Source organism: Osmia lignaria, chromosome 15 (assembly GCF_051020975.1).
Source record: "Osmia lignaria lignaria isolate PbOS001 chromosome 15, iyOsmLign1, whole genome shotgun sequence".
NCBI classification, from domain to species: domain Eukaryota; kingdom Metazoa; phylum Arthropoda; class Insecta; order Hymenoptera; family Megachilidae; genus Osmia; species Osmia lignaria.
The window spans coordinates 9,456,808-9,470,560 of record NC_135046.1 but is presented as its reverse complement, the minus strand read 5'-3'; the positions used below and the strand labels follow the sequence as shown (position 1 = coordinate 9,470,560).

Genomic DNA, 13,753 nt, shown 5'->3' with positions numbered 1-13,753 from the left:
AGCCGTAAGATCGTTAATCCACGGGTAATGTTGGTTCTGTAACTGTAATCGGATCATGCTGTCCATGGATTTACTCCGTGTGTTTCAGGCTCGGCGGTTTGATTGGATTTGTGGTTGGGCCTGGATTTGGTATTAAGAAGGATGGGTTGGACACTCACCGGTCTTGGGGTGGCTTTGATCATTGTCGTCGTGGCTGGTGCCGCCCTGGCACTGTGCAGAAGGTGATTGCACCACCATTTTAACCACCCATTTTATTCATTAACTAACGCATCCCTTGATAACATCCCTTTCGAATTACTTAAATATTTATGCAGGAAAAATAATGTTTGTTGTATCTAACAATTTCTAAATTCGATTCTGTCAAAAGCAGAAGGTTGTAACTACTTTATATTTTGAAAAGTCCAAGATTTCTTGTGTAATCTTTGCAACAGAAGTTTTTATTAAAGAGCTTATGAAACAAAGGGAAACTGATGTGTTCTAGTTTGTTAATAGAGGTTCGAGCTTCGAGGCAAAACCGTCCGTCCTTTTAACTTGTCTACTGAAAACACTATAAACATACTCAAAGTATTTTGTTTCTTCTAAATAACATTTTCTTCCACAAAGGGTTAGTCAATTTTTTAATTAAAATAGATAGAAATAATTTAATAATATATTTTCCAATTTGCATAGTAAGTGTACATATAATAATTATGAAATCAACAATGACAATTTTAAAATCTTTAAACTGCTACAACTATTGTGACCTTTTACCTATGAAATTGCAACATTTTGTTAAATCTAAACAAAGGGTTTGATATTTTTCTTTTAAAGTCAAGGCTCACGTTTCCCAGCATTTTCTCGTATTACGTAAGAATATACTCGGGAATACTGGTAAATGCTACACGTGCAACAGGTTAAAGGGTCATTCAGTCACCAATTGTATCAGGAACTTCTTATCTGCCCTTTTCTGTACATGACTCCATTCTTGTTCAAGTAAATCGAAACAGTAAACACTCCTCCGAGTTCAAAGAAAAATACCAATGCTGGATAAAATAGTATTTCAAACAAGAAATAAAAGTACTTTTATAAATTGTTTTCCAAACCGTGTTATATAAGAATATCGTGCATGTCTAGTTGAAAAGGTACGAATATATTATATATGCGACTCAATCATCTCAAGTAGCTCGTACGAATTAGAATTTATAACGCTACTTTACCGAGCGTTTCTACCTAATATAGCACCATAAAATAAATATCACTCGACGGAGGGATATAAAAGTTTCAGCAAAATAAATCGTTCTAAGCTTTCGTTTTGCAAGAGATCGGTTAATTGAATATTAGCCAGGAATGCAGCAAAATTTTATTTTACCTTTAACACCGCGCTTACTGAAATTGATTTTCTCACTGACCCCTTTGATCAACGCATATCTCTATTCGCTTAATAATAGCATATCCCTACGTAAGCTTGCTACTAGTCTCCCGTTGCTCGAACACTCTATCACACTAAACGCCTCCCTTTTTGCAGTTACTCTAAATAAAATTCAAAAATTCTGAACTCGCCAAATTGCAAAATTAAAAACTGATGCACTTTGAATTTAGGTATTGTCTTGGCTGGCAATGGGGCACTAGGAATATTTGGAACGTCTGTGAAGAATGGCGACAAAGGTTGTCTTGGTTATGGGCACCGCGAGAAGAAAAGGTAAGTCAACTGAAGTGTCTAACGTAATTCTTGCGTCAAATACGTTTCGATGTGGTATTTTTCGTGTTTCCAGGTTGGTCTGGTGAAAGCACAACACCCAACAGCACAGACGATCCCTGGCTTGTGTCGACAACCTGGAAACACGTCGCAACATCTGCTCCACAGTGACAGTGATCTCAGACTAGATGCACAAGGAGCTTTTACCAGGTACAAGCAAAATGAACTCTGACGATATTACCTAATTAGCTGGAATTTGATTAATTATAGAAGCATCGCGTATAGGGTCAATAAATAAAGTGACGAGGTGGCAACGAAGTTTGAGTTATAATGGGGGAAGATTATTAACGTAATGTTGCTGTAAATTTAGTTTTTTAATGATCCACTTTTTTTTATTTAAAAATATTGTTCAAAGTTCCATTGGGATATTTTCTAAGAATTTCCTTAGAATAAAATTTATGCTCTTTTCAAAGATCGATTTTCAAAATTGGTTTATAGCACTTTCGAAAATGAAAGCCCGGTTATTGATACATTAGCAGATAACTTTGTATCGCTAACGAACAGTGTCAAAGTGTTGTGCCGATATTGGCAATTTTCTGACCCAGACACACGCCTGATGGCACGACAGTAAGTTCTTTTTTTGCAGAACGAGCACTCAGAATAATTGAGTAAAGCCATTAATAGCTTGACTCGAACGCAACTTACTGCCGAGTAACAGCATGCGGCATTATTAAAAGCGTTACGTTTTAATGAATCATTATTGCTCTCACGTAACACTGACTTTTTATTACTACCGCGCTCTTATAGAATCATTAACGAACGTTACGAAAAACTTGCAAAATTGGAAAACATGCACTGCGCAAAATCGCTTCGACTCTATGGATCGCATCTATATTGATAAAATAAATTACGTGACCTTTTTTTAATAAACACGCGATTTCTACTCGATTACCTGATCGATGCGTAATGAGATTGGAGGTCAAAATCGCGCTACTGATTCGATGCACATTTCATTTGGAATTGGTTGACCAATATTCTACATTTTAATTATTCATCCATAGGCAAAATTTGCGTTCCGATTTATGCTAAATCATTAACATGGAACAGTAGATATTAACCGAGCGCGAATAACAGTAAAGGCCACCTGTTACGAAATAATCCATGGTCGGATTGAAAAAGATACGCAATCGCGTAGGTGGAAGGAAATTGCGGATTAAAAATAAAGAATAAAATTAATACACGATACTGGAAGCGTAAATGCGAAACGTGTTCGAAATTCGCACAAAAGGAATAGTACTATTGTAAACCTGTAATATTTACAGATTCGAATCAGTGGACAGAGATCTCCATCCGCCTTTGGGTGCTACAACCGGTAGTACAATACCACCGCAGCCTTTGAGGCCAGCACCTCAACCAAGGCCAACTGCACGACCAAGGCCAGCGCCACTTCAACCATCGAGTGCCGTAGACTACCTGAGAATGTCAGAGGCTGGTCCGGGTCCGCTAACTCCACCGCCGTCGTTACAAAGAGCGCACGTTCCCTCGAGATCGACCGGTCCCTCCTCGGTCTTTCTCTTCCAGAACGAACCCGTTAAAAGCTACGGTATGCACAAGCCATCGAACGAGCATACTTCGTTCAGATTCGACGAGAACGCGACCAAGAGCGCGACGGAGAGTATTCAAATGACACCGTACGGAGGACAGAATCACATCGACTCAAGGCTCAGATACGAGCTGCAAGAGGAGGAACGACGAAAAGAGAATAGATGCAATCCTTACAGGCAATACGATACGGCTGTCGAATCAACCAGGATCAGGTACGGAGTTCACGGTGCTCCCATAACTAGCTTGGATGGCAAAGGAGACGACGAGAGCAACACGAGCTACGGGAACTATGATATCGTCCAAAGGGGTCACATGATACGTCAACATGTACGGAATGACTCAAGAGGATCTCCGAGCAGTTTCGGTATGACGAATTCTTCGAATGCCACCAGCCAGACCATCATGGAATCGATATACGGGCCCGAGGCACTGTCTAAGATGCTTCAAAGCACTCAGAGTCTCGGCAATGACCTCGATCACAAGAGCAACGAGCTGCAAAGCATCGAGATGACTCCCTTCAGAAGTTGCAGCCTTCAGGATGACATCGGCTCGTCCTACTTGTTTCGGGAGTCTCAAGACTTGCAGAAGGTCTCGCAGTACATCCAAAGCCTGCCCGATCTTCCTATTTACGATTCGATGAACGAATACGCGTTACACCAAGATCAAGATCAAGATCACGTCCTCTACGACGACACGATTCAGCAATCGATCAAGGTCAATAGCGACTCGGCCTCAAGCCCTATACCGCCACCCCCCGCGCCACCTGATAATGCTAAAGATGTGCCAAAAAAGAGCGAACCAACCACCGGCGAGAGAATATTCAACGCCCTCAGACTGGTTACTTCGCAGAGTTACATCGATGCGTCTGATTTCTACAAGTACGTTACCATGTTTCATTGTGGAATAATAAATTCCATATTGTTTTAATAACCGTATCAATCTTGTCCATCGTAGTTCGGTTCTATCCTCTGCGCAACAAGTTCAACGATTCACTTTCCCGTCGAAATCTACGACTATCGTGGAAGATAGCATCAACAATCAACTGCAGGATGAGGTTCAAGATATGTACGGGGAAAATGATTCTGACGTGATGGGACCCGATGGTTCCAGACGTAGCTCAGATTTGTACAGTCCCGAGCTTAATTTAGAAGCGCACAGAACTGCACAAGAGGTAGACATAAATAAATTAATTCGATAATGTTTGAATGCATACATTGCTATACTGTATTTTTGCAACAGGTGTACAATAGTTTACAAGATCCTCCATCGTCACCGTTATTGCTTAAAGGTCACAGTCAAGATACCTGTACCTACATAACCGACCCTAGCTTTACAAGAACTTCAGAGGTATAAAAAAATACTGATTGTAGTTAGAGTTCTGTCTAACGAATATCACTTTCAGGATATATTTAATAGCATCGAACAGAGGAGGAAGAGTATGGAAAGGTTAAATGGCATCCACGAATTGAACGAGCTCGATGACGCTGACTCGTTTAGGTACACTTCCAATTATTATCCACTGTGTACACATTGAATAAAATATTTCTATGTAATTTTACAGGAAAAGAAACAATCAAGAATTTTACGCTGCATTGGAAGAAATGCAATTGAAACGAAAACTATCACAGGTATATATATATATAATAAAATTCATTGTTATAATAAAATATCTAAACGAGATTTAATTCACAGAGTTTAGAAGACAGTTTTATTACGAACTACAGCATGAACGATCACAATGAGTTCAGTCCCGAAAGTCGTCGCGGACCCCAAGGACCTGAACCAGAACCTCCACCGGACGAATCTAACCTAAAAAGGGCGATAAGCTGCGAAAGTGTATGCTCGGATACGAGTATAGTTCTAAATGATCTGGAGGAGGCTCCTATCGTCGGGCATGTTTGTGTCGGTATTGAATACGATAAATGGAGTGGACGAGGAGGGGAAAACGAGGGCGATCTTGCAGTCAGTGTACTCGAGGCCCGAGATCTCGTCACCCCTGATGGTCAACCAGCTCGAGATACTTTTGCTAGGTTTGATTTCCTCTTTATTTATCATTTTTGAACCAATTTGGATAGATCTACTTATATCAGAAAGGCTACGATCTCTAACACGTTCAGTCCGAGCGACATCATAAGATGCCAAGCTGGTCGAACTCGACATCCTCGTGACGTCACAAGATGCCTCGCTCGACAAGTAGAACTTAATTAAAAACCCTCTTTATTTCAGAGTTTGTCTGTTACCCGACAGACAAATGCACGTGAAGTGCACCAGATTGTACAGAGCAAGTCCTTCGCCTAGTTATCAAGAGAAATTTCCTTTTCATCTCGATGGTGGCCTTACAGGCCGAACTCTCCTTGTCGAAGTACGTATTAATAAAAATATTTAACAAAGTGAATTGTTTTGCAATTGTAAATAATGTGTATGTTAAATTTCTAAGGTGTTTTCCGACGAGTCCAGTAGAGGTGGCGTTGCATCCCTCATTGGAGAAGCGAGCTTACGCCTTGGATCTGCGCCAAGGGCGACAACTACTTGGTTACCTCTTACTGGATCAATTATATTAACTCCACGATTAGGAGAATTGATGTTCTCTTTGAGTTACTTGCCGACAGCTGAGAGACTCACGCTAGTTGTTGTGAAGGCTAGAAATCTACGCGGTGCTAATCTCATACCCGGAGACTTCTTCGTTAAGGTAAAGGGTGAAACTAAAATTTTTATCAGGTCCCTGAACTTTACCGAAAGTGTCAAGTATCTAGCGTTTCCTCGACTTGTAAATATCGTATTTGTTCTGTTACGAAGGTTTATCTACTGCAACAAGGGAAGAAGATCCACAAGAAGAAAACATCCGTAAAGAGAGGAGAAAAGAGCCCGATTTTCAACGAGGCAATTATTTTCAACGTGCCCACTCATATTTTACAGGTTCGAATAATTGTACACGCATTGCATACTAGATTCTCACGATTTTTATTAATTACCAATTGCTTTATCTATTTTCAGAATATTCAGATAAGATTAACCGTAGCAGAAATAACAGGAGAACAACAAGGCACAAACTCGAAACCTTACTTCGTGGTGGGGCACGTGATCGCGGGGCCCACCACAACGGTAAGAGCTTCCGATCATTGGAGGCAAATGTTAACTTCTCTGAGACGTCCTGTCGCCATGTGGCATCCGCTCAGAAAATAAAATAAAGGAGAAAGATATAAAGGACGACAATGTAGGACATCTGTATCGATTCGAAGTATACACGGAGAACGGTAACGTGTTGTAATATAACGTTACAGTAGACAGAGTTCTCATCTGTGTTTGTGACGAAGAGAATCCTTTCGTTGACACGTTTTACAAAAGAAAGGATCATTGGAAACATTGTAAATTCGTGAATTACAGGGTGCTGACACATTTAAGGCCTCAAGTAAAGTAAACAGATTTTCTATTTGTGTTACGATTGCTTGTAAGTATCTCCATCAAATGTCCAGCATTCTATGATGTATTTAACCGTTCTCCTCTATACTATAACAAAATGGCACGTTAAAAATGAAAAATGATATCCAAGAAATCGATGGTTTCGTTGGTATAATTCTCAATGTCGTATCCTGTTGTACATGTACTAAATGGATATGCATGATATGTTGTTTCATGTAATGTAAGGTTCCAAACTACGGCTCCGTGGGTAAATCTTTTTGGTGACTCTTACGCGAACGAATGATCGTCGTTATCCAGTGATGGGCGGATTAAGTGCCTGCTGAAGAGCTCACGGACAAATTTTCAAATTTGGAAATTTAGAAATTTGGAAAGATCAAATTTACAAAATTTACAAATTAACAAATTTTAAAAGTTGGAAATTTGGAAGTATAGAAAGTTCAGATTTTCAAACTGAAAAAGAAGAGAGCTCACGAGTAAATTTTCAACTGTTCAACTTTAGAAGCATCGAATTTACGAATTAACAAATTTGGAAAATTGAAGAGGTGGAAATTTGAAAGTATCGAAAGTTCAAATTTCCGAGTTTAGAAATTGACTACCCATCAGTGCCTCGTGGGCGCAGTTACCCAACACTGGTCACTATCGACGACAGATCGATTCAAGGAATAGATTAACGGACATGGATACAATCGATACGGATAATAACACGGAGCTGATGTTAATCATTTCAGACTGATGTATCGATATCAAAATCATCTTTAGGCACAAATCGTTCTAGGCTCTAAATGGATCTACATCGTCATTCATATCGTGTGTCCCTCCACAAGGAAGGTTCGAACGAACTTTGTGACGACTACAAGGTTCTACCGTACGAGGCTCAAATATTTATATTAATATTTTATATACGGCCGGCGAACGTCAAAGCCAAAGGAGGACAGTAGCCTTATCATTTATTCGTTTCGTTGATTGTATCGACGAGTTCTCAATGAATTGCACACGAAATCAAGGAAAAGCTGTTCTTTTTTTCTTTGCCATGGAGATAGTACATAGTTGTACGAACTTTAGAAACCTAGCTTAGTCGAGCCTTCCTTAGGTGTATAGAAAGTGCATTAAACACTTCTATTTGTTAATATAAGCTGAGAAAAGGTGTACAAAAGGCACCGATCAAATTGATGTTTCTTTTGTTTGAAAAAAATTCGACGCTCCTTTTATTCACACCAGACAATCACCATTTCTTTTCGTAATAGAATTGTTTATCGGTTGCACGAATGCTTAAAAACCTGGTCGTTTACCAATTTTTTATTTATATATTTCACGGTATCGGTGTAATCTTACTCGGTGTTCGTTGAACAATCATGCTACGTTGCATAAGATGATATAAGGAAATGATAAGAGAGAAGGCTTTTGGTAACTCGTCGTGATCAAAGGATTCGTTGCGACGTCGAAGAATTGACGAACGATCGAAGCTCTCTAATTCAGGGTTTTATCGAGATATTAACGTTGTTGTTCCCAATGGACTGTTAATGTTTGTACAGAGTTTATTAACGACGTACTTCGACGTGCAGAGCATTCTCTTCGAAACACGAATAACTGATCTCAATCTTTTGTTGCTCTCTTTTCACAAACGATATTAACTGCGCCAATAGTCATAAATGATCGCCAGGCCAGTGTTAATCGTTCTTTCACTCTCGATTATATCTTCTTCTTTCAATCTGTGATTCAATCAGCTACTTTCGTTCCGTTCACTTCAATGCTGAATATCTTCTCCAACCTACGTTTTCCTCCTCTTCTGCGACAGTACTTGGCGCACGGCCGAATTATACAATCTTTAAACAATGTAGGCCAGGCATGCACACGAAATTGCCCGTAACGCGGCCGAGTGCCCGCGTGCTTGTTAAGGGTTCACGTTTAAAAGGCTGATTCGAGTCTGTGCCCGTTACTCTGCCCGCGTGCTACCTCGGACGCCCGTGCACGTTTTACTACTCGTTGTGCATGCCTGATGTAGGGTCAATGCGAAACTGCTACCGTTTGTTTATAAAAGCGCGGTAGAGTTTAGCAACGGACGTTCACTTGATCCTAGAATTTGCTCGGCTACGATTCCATCGAGCGTTCCAGATACATACAGACGATTATTCCTCATAATTGAATGTATACCGTCATTCTGTTGGTACTATTTTTGACACTGCTCAAAAGGAAACGGAAGAATACATGGAAAACGATTGAAAGTCTATATGTATAATCGTTTCCGTGTTAAAATGCTAGCACGTTGACTATCACAAAGATAACCAATGATTAAATATTATAATAAAGAAAAAATGATTTTGGATGCTAATTTGAAATGGCATATTAAAAAATTATCGTGTTTTATATTAAATATATCTGTTTTCAAAGTGGTAGCGAACGTGTTACAAGGATTTATAAATTCTTCCGTTTTCTAATTGATGATTGAAGCCAATTATTGTTGTATCGATAATGAAATAATTGAATAAGTTTATAGTATCAACAGAAATGATAAACCTCGTTATGATTAACGACTAATGGAATCATTGGCGCAAATCAAATGAATTAGATAGCATTTCGGACCTCATAGCCTATTCTATACCTATAAATTTTGTACCTCTTCGTACATGATAAAAATTGAAGAAACAAACTAATCCTTCGTATACACGTAACACATTACGCATAAAAACACGTGTATATATATACATATACATCTATCTTATACTATAGATACATTACAAAAAAGAATTTTACACTCTATATTATACATTTTTTGTCATAAATTGCCGACTATTCAAATCCATACTTATTATAACTTATTCAGGTTTTTTCTATCGCCAACTTACTATGGGACTAATATCGCTGAATTCTCTCATTAACTCCATGAAATATATTTGTAAATTATTATCCATCGTGGACGAAATGTATCTCTGCATCGTTTCGTACAAAGTGATCTGTGAGAACGATCACAATTTTCGATGGCCAATTCGACATTTTTTTTTTTCACTTTCATTTTTTAAACTTTAAACTGTTTCTATAGATATTAGATAATTTTCTAATGTACGAGTATTTTGTTAAAAAATGAGCATCTAATTTTATTCGAATCATTTTATATTTCACAATTGGCCATTTAACGTGCAAGAACCTAATACGATTTCAGAATTATTTCGGTCCGATGAAGTTGATTATGATTAGTACGAAGAAAGCTAATTAACTGATCCGTTCTCGCGTGTTCCACTTTGTACACACGAACCGTACGTAGTACGTATGTATGTATAATCTGTATATCGAATTATCATTCAACACTGTTGTATATCAGCACAAAAACTAATATCTTTTATTCTTAATACCTACGCGACGCACACGCGCGCGCACACACGCGTCAAACACCGATCGGCTATATACGTCTGTGTACAGTACCAAACATAGTAGGCTCCTCTAGGGAAACGTTTCGTTTAACATATATCTTATTATCAATATTTTTTGGCAACTTAAATATTTGGATTTTAGAATTTTGAAATTTGAATTGTACAATTTTGGGACGTTGAAAGTTATTAAAAAATTAACTTGCTTTCTATCAATTAACCTTCATCCCTTACATTATGTTTCTTCCAGGGAAGCCTACAATGCTCGATACTGTACGTATGTGTACGTTCGTGTGCGCGTTTGTTACGGATACATATATTAAGTTTTACTGTTGAACTGGAAATCACATTAACGTGTAGCGCAGAATGACGACAAGGAGAGATAATATTTAAAAAAAAAGGCGTTTAATAGCTTGCTTCTCATTTACCAGAATTTAGTTTTATCAGAGGCTAGCTATAGACGAACTTAAAGAGAGAAAGATTATGAAGAACGAAAGATTCAAAGAGTGCAAGAGAGAGAGAGAGAGTGAGAGAGAAAATTAGAGTACGAGAGGTAAGAGAGAATGGGAGAGAATGGAGAAACGAGAGAACGCACAGAACGCGAGAAAGGAATAGTGCAAAAGATAGCAAGAAAGGAAGTTAAAGAAAAAAAGGGAAAGAAGAGTGATGATGACAATAATAATGCCAAGCGATTCGTACCGCAATGACACTGTTGATAACTACTGCGATAATGGTACACTCTAACGTTCACAAAAACATTTTCATTTTTCTATTTGTTAATATGCATGTTTTATTTATCTTGCTGTTTGATTAAATTATACTGATTCGCTATTGATACGTTGTGACAAAAATCCATAGATCTATACATCTGTAAGACGTAGATCTACTCTCTTAGACACATGAATTTTATATAGTTTTAAGAATCCACTGTAGATTTTGAAAAATATGATTAATTAATGTTTTGAGTCTCATCTATCATCAATTTTAGAAATTTGCTGATTTTTCAAATATAAACAAAATTAAGAAGAACCTCCTGCACTTGAAATTGTTCTCCAAGTATTGTTGCAAAAAAGAAAACAAATAAAGAGTGGACCACTTTTTATTGTATAACAAGCTATACAAATTCTACTAAAATTTAAATTCAAATTTTTAAAAACAGAATAAAAATGAATTGATTTTTTCTGACAAAGGACTAATTAAATTATCTAAAGACTTTTGCAATGACCTAATATTTCAGCTAGCAGCTTTTCTTTTTAAAATATACCTTTACAACTTTAATCAATATTTTCTGAAATACGTTTGTAACACTAATTTATCATTATAAATTACGATGCCTTATAAGTTATAATCGTGATCAACGTGTGGTTCGAATCGCTCAGCGTAGCCGTTGCATGAGTGTATAATTCATACAAAAAAAAAAATACTATAAAGTTTAAATTGTTTTATATTTTTGTTACGCCTCTCTGTGATATGATAAGGGCACATTCACTTCCCCCTGTATATGCATTGAATCTTTGTATCTTATCGATTAAGGTGAAACTTTTCGAGGAATAACCCTTGCCAAGCCCTTCCTAATTACACTTCGGAATTATGCTCGTGCGTACCGTCATGTTGAACATAAATCAAAATCATACGAGTTTCAAGCGATCGCGAAACACTCGCAAATTGTAAACACTTTTACTTATCAACTTAAGGGAGTTGTTCAAGCGTTTATGTACGTATATTGTACTACTATACAGACTGAGTCATTTAAAATGGCTGTGTGAAATGAAAAGCAATTAAGAAAAGTTATATAAAAATCCCTTGGAAAACTGAATAAGTTTATATTATAAGTTATTAAGAAATTTCTGTGTTTTTTGTTTTTAGTTGCCTTATTTTATTGCGTTTTAACCCAAATAATTATTTCCATTAAGATAAAATTTTACAAGAGTAAACCAGAACCACCCTGACCCCTATTTAATTACACCAATGCAAATATAAATGACAAGAGAAATGAATGATTTCTAATAGTAGTTTTAATTGATTCAGTCTATATAAAAAGTTTTTTCTAATAGAACTGTGAAGATATATTGTCTGTGCTTCATTGAACAGTTCGATTCGCTGTACGTATACTCTTACTCCTCAGTTTCATGATCTCGGTGTTACATGTGTAATTAAATACATAGATTCATTGAATGGAAAAACCTAAATAGGAAAATTTGTCTAGATTAAACACTATTGATTTTTAGCAATGGTAACATATCCCTTAAGCCTTAAGATAAGGTACGTTCGAGCTTGTGCTTGCGAAAGGTATAACGTGTATTGTTACACATTACATTGTATAATACTACTTGTAAACAAGAAAAAGGATCTTCAAAATTATATATTACAAATGAAAATATTAATCGCTAAACACTACTATTAACTATACATGATCATTGTTAATCATGGTTGCGGTTCTATTTACACGATTCGTTTACTGAATAAATTCGAAACAAATATATTTGAAGTAACAACTAATGTCTTATATATCATCATTGAAATCCTGAAATCCTATACTATATTTTGTTCTTTTTTACTAATCAATTAATAATCCAATTATTGATTTTTAGCGATGATAACTCAATAGCAATATTTCCATTGATATAAGATAAGCTTACAATTTATATCATAATTATGGTAGTAAAGCACTTTGCAGAAATACAAAAAAAGAAAAATATTTCACTTTCATAAATATGATTATAATGAAAAACTATAATGTGTGCATAAGAAAAAAATAGTTTTACCCGACTGGTCATATTATTTATTTTATTTCTAATTTATTATGCTGAATTACGTTTATAAAATTAAAATCGAATTGTGCAAGAGCGGAAGGACATCTCGTGGTTAAAATACGTTAATACCACCAAACGAGTCACAAAATGAACCTATTATCCTATGATAATAAGATCTGGAAAAATCTATTATCTTATGAGAGCTTGTTCCACGCTCTGAAATATCGACGTAGCTTAAAAGCTCATTTTATATAAAAATGTAGCAAAATATGAAAATCCTATCTCCATGAGTACAGATCCACTTGTGGATTAAAATAAAAATAAAATTTTTAATTCTTAAACTCACCGAACTGATGAGCGGCCATGGAAAGGTAAGTGGACGGCAGCATCATGCGAATAATCTCTTAAGTAGTAGGTGATATGAAGTGTGGAAACATCAGCATTGGTCGACCATTCTGTAATTAATAATTAAGTCGATCAATAACAATCATTTAATAAGTATTGGTTGAAATAGATGGGCTATTTGAATTTACTGCTAAAAAGTTTCGAAGATTATAAACGTCATATTTGAATAAAAGTCAAGACCTCGTTTATCAATTTAAAATACTAAATTACAAGAAAGAAAGTAACAAGAACATACCAAATTTAATGTCATTTAAGAAGTTATTGATATAAATGGGAAATAATTAAAACAATAGTGTTCCAACTTGAATGTAAGAGTAAAAAGTAAGAGTAATATAGTAAAAATTTCAATTTACGTATTTCTGATGAATATGCCGAGGTGATGTTAGAAATCAGGAAACAGGACTCCTGTTCAACTTTTCTTTCCGTTTTTTGAACTAATGATACCCGAAACACAATTTAATATAATATGTTAAAATGATTTAAGCTCACTTGTTACAGAGACGTGCACTCATGACAAAGTTTTGAAGAGAAAT

General features: G+C 36.5%; 2 protein-coding genes across 5 annotated transcripts in view; one reads left to right on the top strand and one right to left on the bottom strand.

The window, feature by feature from the left end:
• LOC117600402 (uncharacterized) overlaps nucleotides 1-12,559 on the top strand; it is a 52,659-nt gene extending 40,100 nt beyond the window's left edge. The window contains exons 3-15 of the mRNA XM_034315804.2: nucleotides 89-221; nucleotides 1,579-1,678; nucleotides 1,752-1,885; nucleotides 2,998-4,158; nucleotides 4,235-4,451; nucleotides 4,520-4,627; nucleotides 4,683-4,777; nucleotides 4,842-4,908; nucleotides 4,973-5,310; nucleotides 5,507-5,642; nucleotides 5,718-5,969; nucleotides 6,077-6,196; nucleotides 6,275-12,559. Coding sequence (XP_034171695.2) covers nucleotides 142-221; nucleotides 1,579-1,678; nucleotides 1,752-1,885; nucleotides 2,998-4,158; nucleotides 4,235-4,451; nucleotides 4,520-4,627; nucleotides 4,683-4,777; nucleotides 4,842-4,908; nucleotides 4,973-5,310; nucleotides 5,507-5,642; nucleotides 5,718-5,969; nucleotides 6,077-6,196; nucleotides 6,275-6,463 — 2,997 coding nt within the window. The 5' untranslated portion in view covers nucleotides 89-141 and the 3' untranslated portion in view covers nucleotides 6,464-12,559. The remainder of the gene's footprint in view (nucleotides 1-88; nucleotides 222-1,578; nucleotides 1,679-1,751; nucleotides 1,886-2,997; nucleotides 4,159-4,234; nucleotides 4,452-4,519; nucleotides 4,628-4,682; nucleotides 4,778-4,841; nucleotides 4,909-4,972; nucleotides 5,311-5,506; nucleotides 5,643-5,717; nucleotides 5,970-6,076; nucleotides 6,197-6,274) is intronic.
• Sytbeta (Synaptotagmin beta) overlaps nucleotides 1-13,753 on the bottom strand; it is a 113,747-nt gene extending 99,994 nt beyond the window's left edge. For 2 of the 4 annotated variants that reach the window (XM_034315810.2, XM_034315812.2), the window contains exons 1-2: nucleotides 13,574-13,753; nucleotides 13,162-13,270 (exon numbers count right to left, since the gene is read on the bottom strand). The gene's annotated coding sequence lies outside the window, so the exon portion shown is untranslated. The remainder of the gene's footprint in view (nucleotides 1-13,161; nucleotides 13,271-13,573) is intronic. The other 2 variants (XM_034315813.2, XM_034315814.2) reach the window with 1 other exon arrangement.